This window comes from Labrus bergylta, chromosome 3, assembly GCF_963930695.1.
Source record: "Labrus bergylta chromosome 3, fLabBer1.1, whole genome shotgun sequence".
Lineage (NCBI taxonomy): Eukaryota > Metazoa > Chordata > Actinopteri > Labriformes > Labridae > Labrus > Labrus bergylta.
The window spans coordinates 10,609,181-10,629,964 of NC_089197.1; the positions used below are offsets into that span (position 1 = coordinate 10,609,181).

A 20,784-nucleotide genomic window follows, 5' to 3' on the forward strand; every position below is an offset into this window, starting at 1 on the left:
ATAACATTAACTTGACCAAGCTAAAGTTTGTAAGCTAAACAAAAACAGCTGAAGGGAACGGTGAAAAGGTGAAATGTTTGATGTCACCAGATGGAAATTAATTTTGAATGTCATCTGAGCTGTCTGGAAGTTTTTCTTTAAGTGAAATGAGTCAATCAAAGGCTCAGTTGTGTCAGACGCTGCAATGGCTGTACTACGGTTTGCCAAAAGGGACAAAGGGATTTTAAAAAATGAAAAAAAAAAATTAATGCTGACAAAATATTAGCTTTTTCTCGTTTCTGTAATGAAGAACAGTGGTCTTGGTTAGTATGTTTGTATAAAAATGTATTTGCCATGCGAGTTCCTGGCATGAAACAATATCTTAAGCCTTTTTTTCCAACTTGCTTCATATTGTCTTTTCCAAAAAAAGGCTTTTAGGAGAACAAGTGTGACATCTCTGTAGCTGCCTGACAGGTTTTTTGCACCTTCTTTGAGTCCATAGTTTACATTTGTCAATATTGAGACATTGAAGGTTGTTTACCTGCAGACTAGCATTCTGCCTCTGATCAGGTTCATGAACTATCTTGGTCATGTTTCATGTTGGATGTGGCGATCATATCTGTGTTTTCAAAGATTCAGATCATAGTTTTGAGAAACCTGAACACGCAACATAGAGTGCTCCAGTAGAAACAGGAATATTAAGACATGTAAACACCATTTACAAGTTTCAGACGTTAGGGACTAAGATGGTTGCGAAATCAAGACACACTGATGATAAGAAACATGGTTATGTTATCATCATGTAACAGGTTTTTATGTTCCAAGTAAAGACTGTAGATCAAAACCAGGATATAAGGCTCACATCCAAGTTAATAACAAGCATGTAAACACACTCATAAGCAGAAATATCTGTCTGGATTTATTGGTTGGAAGCTTCTGTGAAGCTGGACTTGTTTACATGATTTTGTGAGTGTTAAGTGTTGATATATTTCTTGATGTTTGGCCTCAGTAGTCACAAATATCCAAGCCAACATCATTAGGCTAATTGCTGCTGATACTCAGCAATCAGTCGCACACCTGGCATGTCAGCTGTTCCTCCAAAAACCTACCATCTGAATATAACACTGCTAGAGAAAAAAAAAGAAAAACCTCGCCCTGGTTATTATTGAAGGAATATTTTTTAATGAAATAAATCCCTTCATATCCATTTCAACTGGTGCTTGGGAACGCTGATGTTTATAATGCTGCCTGTTGTTGGAATAAAGCTCAGCTGGGATGTTGTATTTTCAGCCAATTAGCTTGTTGACCATCTTCTCACCAGCTGAATTTCTCCGCTCAGAGAGAAATAAGCATTTTCATGATCTTTCACACAGCGAACACACAGATACACCCAGCCATTCTGACTGAGAAGTGTCCCTATCTTTCTCTCCCTTTAGAGCATGACGAATGCGCCAGCGGGCTAAATTTGTGCGACGAGAACGCCATCTGCACCAACACCATCAGAGGACACCTGTGTACCTGCAAGCCGGGCTACGTGGGCAACGGCACCATCTGCAGAGGTAAGTTCAAGCCCTGGAACAGCCCCTCCAGACGCACAAACACAGTCCTCCACATCCTTTGATGGTGGCTGATCCTCTGCTCCGTAACATCATGTCCGGTCTGGTTCACTCCTCCTTCACATCACCTAACCAGGCAGCAGCTGCCGCGGAGATGATGAAAATTGATTCTGGACCCGTTTCAGCCTGTTTTTTCCACATGTGTGCCTCCTCTCCCTCACTGCTCACCCTGCTCCCTGTTGACCTGTCGCCCTGCTCAGGCGACTCCCCCACATTGGCCCCACAGATGGAGCGAAAAAGAGAAGAAGGGCGGGAATTGAAAGTTAGTTAGTGTGTTTGTGTGTTTTCTACACAGAGCACCAATACTCTCACGATACGAAGCGATTCAGGTAGATGGGAAATTGAAACACTGATTGGCTTTAGTGACACTCCGTCGACCAGATCTGTGGCTTAAGTTCAAATGTTTGATCGATAACTGATTGTCAGCTGCACTTTTATGCATATATTTGTTCAAGGAGGTCAACAAATCATCATTAGATTACCGCTGACTGGAGCTGGCAGGTCATTTCTCCGCTTTCCAAATGGACTGTTTTGGCTGTATACACCAAAGCCTGCCGATACGTGAATGGCCAATAGAGATCAGACTGCAGATGTAGTGTTGAAGAAAACCAGAGCACTTCCAATGCTGACAATCAAGACCCCCATGTCCAGATTCTACATGAAGAAATGGGCTTTAAAAGGCCTGAACCTCATGGTATACTCATTTAACATTCATATGTTTCCTTATTAAATGGCTTCTTGTCACTATACATGCACATTTCTTGCCAGTAAATATTGGCTTTTGGCCAGCTCTGGCCCGTTTTACTGGATTGCCAATTCAGAAATCGCATCTTGAATAAAGCCCATGAGGATATGTTATTGAATAACGACAGTCAATGGTCTTGAGTTTTACAACCAGAGTGACTTATTGCTGTTTTATTATACAGCAGAATGATTTCTGACTCCGGGAAAGCTGCATTGTGTTTAACAACTCCTTTATTGCACTGAACAATAAAATGAAGCGTTTTATATTTATTTTTATTACCATGAAAATCAATGGACGAGCTTGCAGTGGCATTTGTTTCTTTATTGTAGCTCTGTGACCCTAATGGAAGTGAGTATTTGCAGAGTGCTGTGTGGATGTTTACGTGCCCTCTGACATTTTAAGTGTGTGTATATGCATGCACCTACAGGAGCATCAGTTTGAGACTCTATGTCCTCTCAGCCATGTACAGTGTGACCTATATTTGACTGAATATTTGCAGTGGAGCTGCCGCAGTGGGACAGCCTCTGCAGGTTTGGGGGCAGATGAAGCAGGACAGTCGCCAGCAGTCTATAGGGCTCTTATGAAGTCTGAGGAGACTCGTTAGAGAGTTGGCAGCTTCTTCAAGCCAGAGGAGTGCCACAGCTTGAGCTCTCAGATGTACAACAAACCTCACAAGGGGTCCATCATCATCATAAACACAGAAAAAGGAGCATTATCCAGGGAGCTCCCATGTGCACCTGAGTGTTAACAGCCCTGTTTACACAGGATTCAGTGAGGGTAAACACACTGTCTTTGACTTGTTTAGTCTAAGTCTCAGTACATCTGGTTTTCAAGGGACACAAGGCACAAATTGGAGCGCAGAATAGAAAACATGGATGGATCCCTTGTGCTATCACATTCTGTTACATACTGGATCAAGTCCATATTGGGAAATTGGTGCAATCCTCTTTTGTTATCATCAAGGTCCTGTCAGAACTGCCTCATGTACAACAGACCACGACCTCTTTCCTTGTATCCTTATGATATATAAATGTTAAAGCAACAATATGTAAAATCTATAGTTTAGTTTCTGTGTTCTAACCTCTCTCTACTTTTTTTAAAAAGCATCTCCAATATTTATCCTAGTTTTACCACCTGTCATGGAGCTTATTAGAAACATGCAGAGGCCTTTTAGGTCGGGTAGAATCAGTTATATCTGAACCAGTTAGCTTCCTGCCTCCATCGCTACAACACCTGTTGGTTTGCCTGGTAAGCCGAGGGGCATCCAAAATGGCCGTGTGGGGGTGCTTTAAAACCGCCTTCCTTATAGTCCAAACAAATCCAGACCATTGAGGACCAGAATCTAAATTTATAAGGAGGACATATGGCTGCTGCGTCGTTGTCAAACATATTTTTGGTGCTTGACCTTCATCAGACAATGTATAATACTCGAAAACCGTTTTTTTCAATCCTCTGTAGTCATTTGACTAAGAATCTATCCAAGCAGTTAAAGTCACAATTTAATCGAACAAAGTGTTTTGATATGCAGCCCCTTTTCCTGTCTAGGGCCTCATTTGTAACTAAAGAGAACCCAAGAGCTTACACAAAGCCCTTTCATGTAATTTTCATGACAGTGTGCGTATGCTTGGCTGCAGTCCAAGTGATAGCAGTATCATCACGCTTAATTAGGCTTTGATTTCCCAAACCGCTTACACATGATCTCAGTAAACGTCCAGCAAAATATGTTGCATCATGGAATATCAGTGCTGCAAAATAGAGCCAACATCTACAGACTAAACATGATGCATGTTTGTAAATCTACTAGCAAACCAATTGATACTCAGAATCGAAGTTTAAAACCAAATCTAATCTTCTGTTTGTTGGTCAAAGTGCCCTTTAGGTGTTTTAATCATCTCAGAATTAATTTAAAAGAGCAGGGGGAAAAACAGAGTTAGAATTTACCCTCTAACATGTTCCACTATCATTTCTCATTCATTAAGCCATGTTCTGCCTCTCCACTGCTGTTCATCACCGTGACAACTAATAATGTTGTAATTAGAGGGACAGGACCGGGGAAAACATGTAAGTCATACCAATTATTGGCTCAGGAAAGTGCGTAATGCTCTGCTGCAGGTGGACGTCCATTCATATGTGTGTGTGCATGTGTGATAGATGGTGAGTGAATGCAGGGGTGAAAGAGATAAATTATGGAAACAAATGTATGAAAGTGATACAGAAGGAAAAGGCAAAGACAGGAATGGCAGACAAAGGCAAAAAAAGGAGGCGTTTCCGACTGCACAGCCCCCTCTCTTCTCCTGTAACACAGTCATTAGGATGGGCGGCAGGTGGAAGGAAGGTCTAGGGAGAGATCAATGCAATTTGCAAAGTGCCTTCCACACAGTTTTGGCCCCCTGGATTCTCTCCAGGCTCATGCTTCACACACATCTGCACACACATTTACACATTTACACATTTACACATTTACACACTATATATATCATCTGTATGTCACACTTCCTCCATATTTTGCACTCTAGAAGTCCTGGTCAATGTGCAAATGATGGTACATTTCAGCCAGTGGGGTGGATGTGTTATGAGTGTTTAGAATATGAATTATGGATTAGAAATACATGGAAATTGTTCAACATGGTGGAAAGACGGCACGAGGGCTGGAATATGAATTCTGGGAAATGCCAAGCACACATTACACCCTTATGTGATTGTTAAACATGTCATTCTAAAACCATATACATTGATTACAGGCTCCACTTTTCTTGGAACCATGCAGGCTACAAAAGGTTGCAAAAGCAAGAGTGAGGTTGGACACTGATGATTGGCCATAAGTTTTAAAGTCAGATGGAGTTGAAGTCGGTCAGTCAAAGTTCATCCACAAGAACCCTTTTCTTTCTGGAGCATACTTTGAACATGGTAGATCCCCCATGTTGGCCCAGGAAAAGAGCCTTTCTTCAGCTCTTAAAACTCATTTTGAAGATTTTAGTCTAGTGCTGGGGATGGGCAACTTTGGTTACCAAGCAGGTCATACTGATTTTATTCTAACTGCCAGATTGTTGTAATGGGGTGAAAAGAAAATGTACCAGTTTGTAAGTGTTTTTACTTACATCTGGTTGTTCGCCTGTCTGTCTATCTGTCTCTCTGTCTCTCTCCCTGTCTGTCTGTCTATTTACAGCTCCATTTGAAATCCTTCAGGGCAGATCTGGTCATGTTTATGTTAACAATTAACGATATTTGAAATTGACTCGTGGGCCACACTGAGTGAGAAGGGGGTCACATGTGGTCCTCAGGACACCAGTTGCCAATCCCTTGTGTAGTGTTATCAATACGAATACCAGTATCTGATTTGCCTCACATACCACCTAAAATGTGGAATCAGTGCTTTCAGTCATGCACTGATCCAATCCAATACCGTCATTTACTATCCTTGAAAAGAAATTAACTTATTTTACAGGAAATCCATTCCATTTTTCTGCTCCAAAACCTCAGTCTCCCCAGGCAAGTTGTTCTGTACCACCACCATGGATTTATCATGGCTGCCGGGAGCAAGTACTGTTTTAAAGATGCCAAGAGACTGATTTCAGGTGATTACTGCACAACAATAGCTATACCAACAACAGTAGAGTGCTTGCAGAGGATTTCAAGTTTGTTGGAGCTTGCAAATAGTGAGAACTAATGAATACATCTTACAAGAGAACACCCACCAGTCAGCAATTGGTCCAATTTACCAACCAAGTTTCCCTTTTAATAACCCCCCCCCCACACACACACACACACACACACACACACACACACACACACACACACACATACACACTCTGTTTTGAAAAGGCTCTACAAACGTTTCTTATCTCTATTAATCATTGCTACAACGAGGGAAGTGACCTCATGCTAATTAGAAAAAAACTAGCACAATGCCAACCTTCTTAAGGGACTTTTCTCGAAAAAGAAATTGGGAAAAAACTTAGGAAGATATTGGCAAATACGGTTGGCTAATTGTGATTATTAAGCAAGAATTCAGTTTGAAGGGAATCCCGAGTGTTGGCATGAAGAGTGTGTAGTATTGTGGTACAGCTGCCAAATGATTTGTATATCTTTATTGCATAAGAACCCGATTGGTACATGTTATGAAATGCTGAAATGCATGTTTAGGTATGAACAGTTTTAGCTATACAGTATATGGTCTAGCTAATAGATGATCATCCAGTTCATAGGAAGCACTCATGGGTGTCAATCTTTCCCACTGATGATATTTGTCAGAATCAGAATATGAATATATGGTTTTTAATAATGTCATGAAAAATCCCTACGTCTACACCTATCCTATTCTAGCCAATTAATATTACGCAAGCAGGGAGGTGGAGGAATCGGCTTCTATTTTCCCTCCCCCCCTGAGATCTCATTACTGTGTGATGGCGACAGTGTTGGCCAATCGACCTGTGCCTCCCATCTCATTCGCCTCATACATCATCGCAGCCCCCTCAGGAATAAGGGAATTAGTCTGAGTGCGTCTGCAGCTCCTCAGCCTGTCCCTGCTAATGTTAATAAGGCAAAAAAATAAAAGTGTGTTTAGGCAGCCTTGAGCAATAAGTCCTAGTAAACGGGACACGATGGGGTTTCAGAGCTGAAAGAGTGTGATTAACTTGCCATGTTAGAAGCTAAACAGGTGATGATTGGCCTTGAGTGACAACGGCTTATTTCCCATGCATGCAAAAAACGTTTTCAAATTCCACTTCAATTGGTTTACGAAGCAAGCCGATCGGTGTTGAGAAGGTATAATTTGACCTTTCCATTTGTTGTGACTCGAGGGATGATAGGGACAGCTACATGTGTGGCCTTGCATACTCAATGACTTTCAAACTCTGAAACTCTAATTTTACTGCAAGATTTTAATGGAAGGAGATCCTGGTCTTCTGTTATACCCCATTAATTTGATGAATTACAGGTATTATTTTCTTATTTTCCTTCTCAGCAAGCCTGAACACTGTCTTTATCTATACCTAAATTCACCTGAGCATTTGATAAAGCTCCCTGGATAATCATCCGGTTCTGCAGAGTATTCATGGACTTAAAGAGTTTAGTTATTATTAAAGTAGAGGAACATATAATACAGCAATGGAGAGAGAGTGTCCTACTTAATGTTACTAAACAGACATCATGGCTTTGATGTATCACATTGCAGTATGTAGGTGTACCAATTTGTTTCTGCTCATTTTTTATAGATGTGTAATACTAATAGGCCCCAGAGGGTGGCCTCTTTTAAGAACATTTTTAGTCTGTTTTCCTTCATTCAAACATGCAGGGATGGTGAAATGCTTTATAAGACTAAGGCAATGACAAATATGTCTGTGTCTATTTTCATACAGTTGTTGTTTCATGTGTTTTCTTTCCTAAAAAACTAACCAGGGACAGCGACTGCAAATTAGAAGTGGCTAGAAGTCCTATATACATTGCATTGGTTGCACTTTATTTAGACGTAACACTGCCTACATGTAGTCTCCCTGACGAATAAACTGACAAAGAAATAAAGACTTGGCATTATGTAGTATAGGCAGTATGGGTTTTACAATCCAACATTGACCTTGCACATGGTTCAAACCTCGGTGTCCTTGGAGAAAGTCTTGTGCTATTGGACCTATCCATTGCCTCAGACCATTGCACAAGCTCTTATGCCTAATCCTACATTCAATGCTCCCTGTATAGGGAAGTGTCTGCTTTCCTCCATTCAAACATGTATATCTGTTCGATTAGGTTAGGAGAAGGATACATTTTTACCTTAGTAGTATCGGTTTTAAATGGTAAATGGACTTGAGCATGTAAAGTGCTTTTCTAGTCCTCTGATTACTCAAAGCGCTTTTAACACCAAGAGGTCATACTTACGCATTCACACCCAATCCACATACTGACTGATGGCAGAGGCTGCTATATAAATTATCCATTTGTTTAAACTAATCCCATTCACACACTGCTGACGCAGCAGCTGGAGAAAACTCAGGGTTAAGTGTCATGCCCAAGGTCACGTTGACACGTCTGCAGGAGCTGGAGATTGAACCCCTGACCTTCCGGTTGGGAGAAGGCCAACTCCATACTACTGATCCAAAGCCGCCGCATACAACATTTACTGTCCAACATTGATTCTTTGCCTTACACATGTCTCTAAAACCAATATCTTCTTGGATTAGTCCTGTGTTATTTGACCCATCCATTGCCCCTGTAGTGCACCTCATGTGCACTTTGTCAACCTCTTCACTAGGTGTCCTGACTTGCCACATGATGGACAGAAGGAGTTGGTGTCTAATGTTGCTGCAGAAATTATTTTTATTATAAGTACATTTTAGTGCATTACTTTTTTTTTCATAAAAGTACAACTACAGTGGCGGAGAGACTGAGATTGTTGGTGCATAAAGACACAAAAAACAATTCTTTGTTGTTTCTATGGCTGACTGTGACTGATCTGGAGATTTTCCTTGACAAGAAACACATCAGCACTGTTCATTTATCTAAAACTACTCCAGACAAGCAACCTTGTGTGGTCCTGTAAATAACGGCTGTCCTCTCTCATTTCACGTCTCATTTCTATTACAGGAGAGTAATTACAGCTTAAATTGTTGCTACAGCAAAGCCGTGGCCCTCCGGGTGACTGCTATCAACACAATAGATCCGCCCGCTGCTGATATTATGCAAACAGACGATAGAAGGAGAAGTGCTGCTATTGTCGAGGCGCAACACTGTTCAGCTGTGCCGCAGCTCTGGATCGGCAACACAATTTAAAAAGACAAAAATTAAGATATTAAGTTCATTACTGATTGAGAGATTTTCAATCCAGCTTTTTACACAGAACTGCACAAAGAAATCGCAGCGTGTTAGTGCACTTGGTAAACCCTGCTTCAAATTTATCTCCATATCTGCCAAATATCCACACAACCAGCAGGCCTGCAGCTGGAACCCCTGCCTGCCCGCTGTGACTCAGGTGATATCAGGGTCACATATAGAAAGGCCTCTATCTCAAGAGCCTATTATACTCTATTGATCGACTGGGCTGACTGGAAGCGAGAAGAAATGAGGGGTTAGGACTGGCTCTACCTTTACTTACTCTGTCTTCCTTTCCTTCCTCTGCCTAACCCCTGTCCTTTTGTGCTGTAATTCTCTTGTGGAAGAAAAAAGGGCGGCCATTATGTCATCTCCCTCAATGCACAATAAATAAGCCACTATAGTTGAAACGGAGCACAGCATAAGATTATAGATCAGCATTGTTCCCGCTGCCAGCCTAATGATCAGCTGCCTTTGTCGGCAGCAGAATGAGTGAGCTAATCTCGTTAATGGTCCGTTTCATTCCTTGGACTGGTTTGTACAGACAAAGGGCTTTTAAATAGAGAGGATTTGAGAAGCGAGTCTAAACAGCGGCTCCGAGGACAAAGGCATCGACTCGTGCTTTTTTTTTCTCATTCTGCTATCAAAGCTAATCGCAGAAGAAACCGTGTTGCAACCAGCTAAACAACGAGCAGTGAAACCTAGGCTAATGTATTCTGAGACATGGAGGGAGGGGGTTAGCTGCATGGAGGAGGAGAGGGGAAATAAAAGTGGGTGGGGGTGCTTGATACAGCCTTCATTTCCCCTTACAAGTCTGAAGCATTTAATTTTCTGTTTACATAATTATTGCTCTCCTTCATTCCTCTTTGATAGGAACAACACGTTTAGCGGCCTCTCTGCCGTGTAGTTCTGGACTGGAGGGCATAGTGTTTTACAACATTTAATTGGGTGAGAAGCGCAGTATCTGAAGCTATGATTAATTGCAAATGTGGAAGAAAAAAAAAAAAAGTACCCGGGGAAAGAAAAAGCACTACTTGTTTTTGAAGCTTTGAAGCAATTATCATTTGAGGCAATTATTTTTTTTACTCTGAGCCCTGCTGTTAGCCATAGCGGCTGTGCAGCAAAGACACAAATCCTCTCATGTGTTCAGCTCCATCCTCTCTTATGTAATGGAATATAATGCACCAGGCGAAAAAGATAGCAAGCTGTCCTCATTCCATCTTGTGTATGCTTGGGGTTTCTTTTTTTTTTTTTCAATTAGTGTTGTGTCAGTGATGCTTTGCAGTGTTAAATCTGTGCAAGGAACTCTCTTTTGTAACACGGAGAGGCTTGTCAGTGATGCAATGTTATACAGAAAGGATGGCAAACCATGATATCTACCATGAACTCAAGAACTGTAAAACAATAATTATGACCTTTGCTGCAGACAGCAATGCTCAGCTTCAGGACAGTAACACACTTTTATGCCGGACTTGAAACACCAACATGTTGTCACACTCTTTGGTGTCTTTTACTGACACACAAGGTAAAGCTTCTTCCAAATGCACATCAGTTTGATTTAAAACTATGGTTTAAAAAACGTGGGTAGATAAAAACAAAAAAAGATTTTTTGGATTAACATGCATCTCCCATCCAACCATCTCCAGAAAAGGGTCCTGTGTTGTTTACTGCTTTCTCAAAGTATCTTTTTGTTTTGCTTGGGGTTACACATTACTATTCTTTTCATTGCCCGTTGCATCTCATGCAGAAACTGGAGGTTACCTTTGTGTGTTTATGAGATGCCAAGGGCTATGACTCATCATCGGTATCTGACTGAAAAACTTCATCTGCAACGTGACTTTAGCTCTGATTCAGAGACAGGCCGGGAATGAAACGTAGTTCTGGACTTTAAGGGGCGCACTCACACTAGACCCAGTTGCCCCATACTGTGCTGAGGCATGATTGCCCCACTTCCCATTATCCCATTCCCCTGCACTCACACTGCTCCAGGACTAACCGGTCCTGAGCACGGTTCCCTTTTGTACACAACGTCGTAAAACACCACATACATGGTTTTACGTGATCCTGAAGCATGCTGAGTTTACAAGACAGGAAGGGGGAAAAAAGGGACGTGCGGTCAAGTCTGCGTCTGCAAATCGGAGAACAACACCGAGAACATGACCAGATGCAGCCACAACACTCCTGGATGTTCTCTTTTTTGGAAGGCAGGGATCGATAATTCTTCATTTCCATGTTTTGTGCCCGTGCTTGTGCTTGTGCATCAGCAACTGTACCGTGCCGAAGCACACCTCCTCTTCCATCCAGCCATGGCCAAAGAAGTGTAGCGTGCTTGAGCCCGGATTAGAGCACCCATCATCAAACAAACTTGACTTTGGGGGGGGATCAAATGTGCTTGGGCATTGTACAAGTTGCCTAGTTCAAGTGCGCCCTCAGTCTGGCCCACTAAATGTTCCAGTTTGACAAAACAGCAGTATAAAGATTTCACAACCAAACTAAGTTATAAAATGGTCTACAATGGAGTTGTGGTCCTTATTTTACAATGGTAAGCATTCAGTTTTCAATTACTTTGTTGCTTTATGGATAACAATGAAAATCTAAAATTACTGTCAATACGTCCTTTTCATTTCCTTGGCAGCAGTTGTCCAAAATGGCCATCAATGTATCCTAGGTAGCCTGTTCAGCATTGATTATGTGATAGATCTTATAGGCTGATATGGTTTTGGTTATTAGTCGTCAACCCAGCCTACAGGGATGTCTCCCCATTGGGTAGTCGCACTATGCTCTGATGATAGTTAAAGATAGCTTTACTATCCCCAAAGGGCAATTTGTTACAGGCAGCACTAAAAACATAAATAACAAGCATTGAATATATTTAGATATTCAAGATATATCACATTCAGATATTCCACAGGTGGGTGGCTGCAGGGACACATGAGACTAGCCCCTGATTTAAGATTAAGGCTTCATTTAAAAAGACTTTAAAATGTCTCTGTCACTGTTTCTAATAGTAATCACCAGGTATGGTGTCTGAGTCTGTTTGAAGGGAGAGTAATGAAACAGAGAATTTAATGGCTCAAAAGCTTCTCAGGAAGAATGCTTTTAAATTCTTAAGTCTGGTTATGCTAAGTACTCATATTATCTGTGATTTTATGGTTTCATTGGCCTTTTTTCTCTTGTGCTCCTTTTTATCTCCACTTATGCAAAAGCAAGGTACGAAGAGGTTCAAGGGTTCAAGCATGCTTTAACTTTAGAAATCACTGGAACGGTAGAGATTTAGCAATTGAGATGTAAGATATCATTGTTGTCCCCAAGTCTTTGAACTTGTAATCTCTTCATTTGAAGCCACGTGTTTTCCCTGATCACAGACGGTTGACAGCTTTTTTAACAACAGGCTTTTTTGCCATGTCAGACGGATACATTAGGAGGATCATTAGTGTCCTGTATGCTGCAGAAATTATTAAAACATTACATTTCCTGTAACCCATAATTGTTTTGGTTTGTCCCCTTTCATTTCCATGTATTCCTCATATTTCCCATGGGGACCCTCCGAAAGGCTGGGAACGCCCGACCTCTTGTCTGAAGAGATGATTTGTAGTCCAGAGTTTGTTTTGTGATCGTCTTGTGGAGATTTATATGCATCCTGGATTGTGCCTGGTTGGAGCTAAGGGTTGTGCGAGGACACAGCAAGCGCCATTGTTGACTCTGATTGGCTGAGACAGCTGTCTCTCTTGCAAATGCACCCTGAGTACCTAAGTAGATCCCTTCTTTCAACATTAATATCTTTCTCATGGAATAATTATTTGGAAAGTTGTCACCCACAGATACCATCCAGGCTCATTATTTTGACCTCTTCTGTTATTTTTCCATTTCACTTACCATTGTTGTAAGCCTGCATTTAGTGACCATTAGACAAACAGCCTATTAAAGCACCTTCACTTCGGGTTTAACACGAAGCTTCTGGTAATTATTGCGTGGGAACACATAATCTGAAATGGGCTCTTCCACACAGTTGGAGGGTGATTTCAGAGAAGCAACAATGTACATCATTTATTTAAAATACATCTTTACTGTGCAGACTACAAACAGCTTTACTGTGCTGAAGTGTATTGTTTCTATGTCTGTGCATCATCGTTTCTAACATCTGTGCATCTCATATAAATTCCACAGACCTTAGGGTTAGGATTTGGTCAATTTGGAAAATTATCCAAGACATAACAAAACTTTCTGTCATTGTTGTGCCACTAGATGTTTTGTTTGCGTTCAGGGGATGATGTCCATCCTTGGAGGGATGTGGTGATATTAGTTTTCAATGGGCGAGAAGTGGGATCCACCATGAACAGGCAGTAATCTACTATTTATATCTCAGAAATGTTATAGCTTCAGGGTTTGCTCATATTTTGTAAAAGTGAATTAAAAAAAAGCTGGCAACGTTCACCTGATGTTCTTGCCTAATAAGAACAAGTGTAAAACTCTGAATATGTTTGTGTATGGTAAAAAAAAAAAAGTATCATTTAGCTTCAGATAAAGTTGTGCTCAGAATCTCATATTAAACTAATATCTCTAGATGCCTTCTCCTTAATTGAGTCAAATCTTAAGAAAACTAATTTTCCTCAGAAGCAAATGTGTCGCCCTTGCTCTCAAAATTAGGCAAAATGTAATTTGCAAGCCGCACTCAAAGCAAAAAGAAATTCACCTCGTACATAGCTGCGGTAGAGAAATCTCTGCTTTCAAACACAGATGGGGTTTTGACTGGGACTGAAAAGCACAAAGCCCAGAGGCTCCAAAGCTCCAAAACACTTTAGTTCAGATCTGTGGGCCCTGACTGATTTATGGCAGGCTGCAGGCTGCTCACACACAAACACACACACACAGAGGCACACAGAGGCACACACATAAATAACAGAGAGACAAGTAGAGGAAAGAATTGACTCGGAAAATGCCTTGAAACTTGAGCTGGTGTAGTCCAATAATGTTTACGCTCAGTCACTGTAGGGGATGTTTCCTTAAAATGTGGCCCTGTTACTTATTACATTTTATTCCAGACTTGTAATAAGAGTACCCATATCACACTTCTTGTAATTTGCTTTATGAAGAACAACACATAAGGTGACACTTTCATCTCAGACTTCATTGTTATTTCACTAAAAAATAAGAGGTTTACTTGTTTATTCAAGCTTTTAAACTTGACCTTCTTGAAACTTTATGACCTCAATATTTGAGACTTTATACAGGAAAGTTCACTTCTTAAGACAGAGAGAGGCTTTAAGGGTCATTTGCCGTAACAAATGGACAAATCTTATACATACATCTAATTCTTATGATATTTTTTTTCCATTGTTAATATCTCAATCTACTAAGAATTTATCACATTTTTAGTTTTGTGGATCAAGTTGGTCCAGTCTGAATATTACCAGTGGGTTTCTGAGGTGGTGACTCCACATTCAGACGTGGATGATTATGGACTTGGTTTATTAGTTTAGTTGTAGTAGTTTGTTTGTCTTGTCCCTGCTGCTGTCACATCCCTTCTTTCATACGGGAAGCTGCGGATCATTTGGTCGAGGCTCCTTCCGCCAAATGTCCGGTGTGTCCTTGGGCAATACATTCAACCCCAAGTTGCTCCTGCTGCTTTGGCAGCAGCGTATGAATGTGCATGAATTGGATTACTTAATACTGATGGCAACTTCTGCCTTTTACATAGCAGCCTCTGCCATCACTGTGTGAATGGGTGTGAATGTGTAGGTGTGACATGCGGTGTAAAAGTGTTTTGAGTAGTCTTAAGCCTAATTAAAGCACTATACAAGCTTAAGTCCATTTACCATATCCTCTACACTGCCCCTACTAGTCATGTGCATACTGTCTTTTTTGCATCCGTGCCGCCTTAATTTTTGAGGACATTCACCGCTGACGCTGCAAACATGTAGGGAAGCGATCACGCATATGCATACGCTTAGCTTAAAGCAAGTATATCTCCACCTTTACTGGTTCTAACCTGTCATAATGTAAACAAATATTTGATAAATAAAAGCAGGACTCTAGTGTAAGCCTACGTTACAAACTGACTCTACAGAGAACATTATGCCTTTCTTGTTGTATCCCTTAGAGCAACACATTTATAGGAACTTTAGTTCTCAAACTTTGACTATGATGGTTCCTCAAATAAAAGTGGGACAAAGAATAATAGAAACACTTGCAAAATCCATTTTTTGTTCATTCTCAGTATTTTTCTGACAGCACTAATGTTCATAATATCTCACGGATATGGTTTAATATTCCTGCAACTCTGGCACTCTCATCCATCCATTCATATGCAAAAATCTTCAGTGTGATGAAAGCCTGCTGACATATGTACAGGGTGCTGACAGCAAAACAGTCATAGGAAAAGAAAAATAGCTGATGTATACAGTATACTGAAAAATATATCCACTGCAGACTAAACCTGCCAACTTATAGTTAGTGTGTCATTCAGGAAGTGCCACATCCGAGCAGATGATGTCATCAGCCTTTTATACATCTGTGATATCAGTGTGTTATTTGGGATGCATTTATGTGTGTGTGTGTGTGTGTGTTAATTAGAATCTGATATCAAGGTTTCTTCAGCTAATTAGTTCAGTGTTTCTGCCAACAGGAAATTTGGAGGGACACACATGCACACAGACACTGAATAGAGAGACACACAGAGAGAGAGAGAGACTTCATGAAAGCTTGAGCCAGAGAAATGTGTTTGCAACCAAAAATGCAGCAAAAATTATCCAAAATCGTATTATATTGATTTTATCTTAACATTGTCAATGGTTTATAAAAGTGGAGAAAAAAATAAAGAAATGTAAATGATCCAGAGAAATATAAATAGATAGTGAAAACTTACAGATAAGCATGATCAGTCATCATGCAAATATTTTTTTCATTTTTTCCCCCATAAAAAAATCCACAACATAAACTTTTTGGCCAAATCGGCACCATAAAATCAAATTCACATCATGACAGCGGCGGTTTGAGAAAACAGTGTCGTCAGCTGCCTACCTGTGTGTGTCTTAGTAATGGATTCAGAAAGGAGGAATCGCTCTCGGTTATGAAAGCTCCTCACATCCAGCTGCCAAGGACGTCCCAGCTCCTCCCATCCCCGCCGCTCCCATAGGTTCATGCCCCCGCGACTCTACCACAGATGAAAACAAATAAAATCATCCAGAGGTGGCGTGAACAGCCAGCTAATGTTCGCCACACTCAATCTGATTCAATCCAAAGAAAGTGTGAGATAAATAAATATTTTAATCTTTTAAATATATTTTCAGTTGTTTCTTTGAAAATGATTATTTTACATAAAACACAAAAAACCTCCCCGAACAAAGAAACTGTTTTAGCTTTTTTTAGTTTTTTTGTTTCTATTTATGCACAGTCCTGCAATGACCCATTTTATTATGAACTCATATTCTCCAAACTAATTTAATGTACATTTTTCACATACTGTAGCATTTATATACAATCAATCTCCCACACAGACATGCTGAAATGTATTCTAGCTTTATGTTATTGCCAACTGAATAATGAAGTAAGAATTCAAGTTAGACTTAAAAGTTCATTGACCCTAAACATAAACCTTATGAAATAAAACTTTATTTCACGGTATTTATATATTTCTTTTGGCAAGAGGAAATGGAAACAATCTTCAAACACAACGTCACCATCTGTTCTGTGCATAGATGTTTATTTACACATAAAGTAGAAACACCACATGCACATTTATTCAGAGTGGAGTTAGTATGTATAGGAATGTAAGTCCAATATCTAAACTCTTCTTCTGGCTATTGTAACAGCTGAAATTGTGGAATATACCTTTAAGACACACTGAGATGCTAAATTACCAGGGGAGTGATGTCACTAGATGGTGCCTTTTATTTAGCCTTGAAGTTTGTTTGAGCGGCGCTTCTGCCATGGACGGATACATGTTACTGAGCTCCTGCTTTCCTATTGCCTCTGAACTCAACAGTGATCTGAAGGTGTCTTGTGGACACTATTTTCGCTCATGTATGATGGAATAGTAGCCGTATAACCGGGTTTTGTAAGGTTGATGTGTAGTTTGTCTTAAACAAAAAGCATTGTGGAGTTTGCGATTAGCTGAAGAAACACTGAAATGTCGTCAACTTTGCTAGTCGGCACAATAAGTACTAATCCATAAAACAATTTTTCTGGGTCCAGGCTCCCAAAGGGGGGCTCCAAAGATGCTCTGAGGTTGTCAAAATTAGAGAAATGGATGGAAACCATTCTAGCTTACACCACTTTATTATTTTTCTCAATTCAGGCCTGCCCGTCAAATGTTTTGACTTAGCAGCTGCCCGCCGCTAGCCAGGGTTGTATCTCCTATTAATGGCTACTGCCATTGCACTCTACTACCTGGACGTAGACCAGCACTGGGACAGATTGCATCTTGTCCAACACCTGGACATTTGGAAGTATGTTGCTCATGAAAATTGAGATTATGTTATTTGGGCTGTGTCAGGTTAAATCCTGTGTTTTGCTGTAATTTAGCTCTATTTTGACTGTTTTCGAGCGTTGTCTTGACTTTGGTCTAGCTAACTAAGCCTAATTGAAATATGCGTTCAACCGACTTTGAGATGAATGTCCTAAGAACATCAGTAGTTGAAACTGATCACAAAAAATATGGGCCATCTTTGCCAAATTAGGTAATATAGTAAGACAACATATTTTCAGTGAAAAAAATATTTTTCTTGTTTTTAATTATGTCATTGTATACTCAGTAATCATGGGAATGATAAGTATTTATTGCCATGTAATCCTCGCACTCGCTCTTTATGTAACCTCAAATGTAATCCAGCAACACCAATAGATTTTACAGCCGCAAAGATTGGCCAGTAATGCCTGGCCGAAACGGCCTTAAATCATTCAACACAACAATAAAGATGCAGTAATAGGTCCTGTACTCATTCCTGGAATGGCTTTGTAATGTGAAGACATCCACACGGGTCTATCTGTTGATCCCTCGCGCGTGCGCTATGGTAGCACTCCAGCCCTCCAGCCTTGAGCGGTTTGAAATGTGTGGAGGTTCGTTCCAGAGCGAGAAATCTCTGAAAGCACCTGGTAGAATTAATTGTCTTGTCAGTGGTATTGATCAACCACCCTTTCAACCCTCTGCAGATACATTATGGCAGTAAAAATCTCCCTTAATGCGTCTTTAATCCATGCCGACCGTCTGGCCCGGTTCCTTATTGTCTTGTAAGTGCGGTCATTATCTGTGATGTTCGGTGAATGCCCAACAGAGAGTACAGCCAAGGGTGAACTGCCTCTACTCTGATGCATAACAAAGTGAGGCATTTGTATGAGCAAATGGGATCGTGTTAAGTATTTCTTTAACTGAGTTTCTGGTCTGCTCAGCTCTTCCTCGCAGGCTGACAGTGGACATCTAACTCTGCATTTGAGGCGGCTGCTGTGCATTCATTAGCGGGGAGGTTTGGCAGATACAGATACACTGCAGAGAGAGACGAGCGGGAAAGGCCTCTTCCGTCCTCTGAGATCAGGTTTGTGGGAGTGAAAGATGGAGGGGAACAAGGGCTTTAGAGTCCATTATCAGGAAGCTATTGACGCTTCCCGATAATTGACGCTGTGCTCAGAAGCGCTCTGTGATGTGTTTTATTGTATTTAAAAGCAGCAGTAATGGATTTTTGCTTTGTCTACTGTGGGTTATTGAGAGCTTGTTGCTGCAGCTGGAGTTAGGGTTGGTGAGACTGACTGGCTGGAAAGAAACATGTCAGCAGTGCTTAAATGCTACTCAGATGTGAAGCCATACAATCCAAACGGACTCTGCCCTCCGTTACGGCTGTCACTATCTTCAAAGGGAACTGTCCTTCAGGTAGTACAGAGCATAACCAGCCAAACCGTCTGAGCCAGACTGAATAATATCAGAAATACCCCAAATATCATTGCTGTCTTTTTCTGTCCGTAATGGTCTTGATTGATTACTGAATGACACCTCCACGCACTTCTTGTGCATGGTCATCATACATAATTAGGTTAAGCATGGAATTAAAAGACTTGTAGCCTTTCTTTATTTTCTTATTTTTATTTAACCAGGTTGGTCCCATTGAGGTTAAGAACCCCTTTTTCAAGGGAGACCTGGTCAAGACAGACAGCAGCAAAAACACAAGTACAATTTACAATACACTAAATGTTGCATTAAAAATAGAACCATCTATGAGCCTTATGGTTTTGCACAGCTAGACCTATACCTTTGCTTGGGCCGCTCCACTCCTAGGATGCAGCCTTGCTTGCAAGAAGTGGAGGAAGTGTTTGCTGGTGGTGCTCTGCATTGGGAAAAGTGGAGCCTGGCATTAAGTGGCTATAATACAAGAAAGCCTCATAAAACATAAAGATGTTTAAGACACATGGAAAGAAGAAATGCTTGCCTTATTGTACAATTCATAATTTCAGCAATGTTTTTAAGAATTCAACTAACTTACTAGATAGGTCAGGGGAAGGAGAGCACCACTAAGTACAGCCACCCAATGGCAGGTCAATGGCCAAAGTTTACATCCTGTAAGTCAGACAAGTAGAAACACAAAGCGTAATTGTTTTACGAGATAAGCATTATTATTTTTTTAAGTTCCAGGAAGATGTGTAAAAGCATAATCATGGCCAATTCATGTGAGACTGATCTATTAAATGTGTCATAAAACCATCTGCTAAAAGAGGATAACAATCTCTGAGGCTTCATCACTTTGATTGATACATCCTCAGGTAGATTACTTCAAAAGATGATCGAATTCAAAAGAAATATCCCATCTGTCACTGTTTTCCCAAATTGGCAGCCATGCATTTTGCTTTCTAAATGTAGAAAAGAGGCGAAAACATCCTTTTGATCACACAGCGAATTGGATGTTTTTCATCCAGATTTAGTGCGTATCAGAGCAGTGGTAATTGTTCATTAATTGTTCCCTTTTTGTTAATTCCCAGAGTTTACCGTTAAGGGAAACAAGAGCTGACCACTGTAACCTTGATGTGGTGGTACATTAAGACACTAATTGAGTGATCCTAGCATATTAAGCCTGCCATGTCCTCCAACATTACGGCCAATTCTTTGCAAAAATGCTGCTTAATTCCTGCAAATTCAGCTTTGTTGGAGATAATTTCATCTTCAGGAATAACAAAGTCTTGATGCAGGACACGGAGCCCTTACTATTATTACAGTGATGTTCTAAAGAATTGAAAAGCCTTTTTTCTCTCTTTTCATTCATATTTGAATTTACAGAATATCCATCGGCTTCCTCTGTGATATCCCCGCTCTTAATTCTGGGATGGATCCTTGGACACCCAATGACCGTGAATGTGGCTGTTAGCAACGGCACCGAGTGGAATGATTCCATTCTCGCCACCCACTGGAAAGCAATCTAGGTCCATAATGGGAAACTCAAATAGCAAATCTGTGGATATAAGCATGTCACGGGAAGTCACGAGTCAGCAACAGGCTCAGTTAAGCAGCAAGATAGTTTAGCTGGAGGTCACAGGAAGGAGGCCAATGAACGCGTGCCAGTCGCCCCCCCCCCAGAACAGGCTATTTGATGCTGTAGCGGGGGTCCTCATATTATTATATGGAGATGGAGCAGAGGACGGAAATGGACAGCCGTAATGGGAAGA

At 40.8% G+C, this 20,784-nt stretch overlaps 1 protein-coding gene across 1 annotated transcript in view; it reads left to right on the forward strand.

Moving 5' to 3' along the window:
• The window catches only part of LOC109999310 (protein kinase C-binding protein NELL1-like), a 251,046-nt gene that overhangs the window by 196,145 nt on the left and 34,117 nt on the right, over nt 1-20,784 (forward strand). The window contains exon 14 of the mRNA XM_065952653.1: nt 1,416-1,538. Coding sequence (XP_065808725.1) covers nt 1,416-1,538 — 123 coding nt within the window. The remainder of the gene's footprint in view (nt 1-1,415; nt 1,539-20,784) is intronic.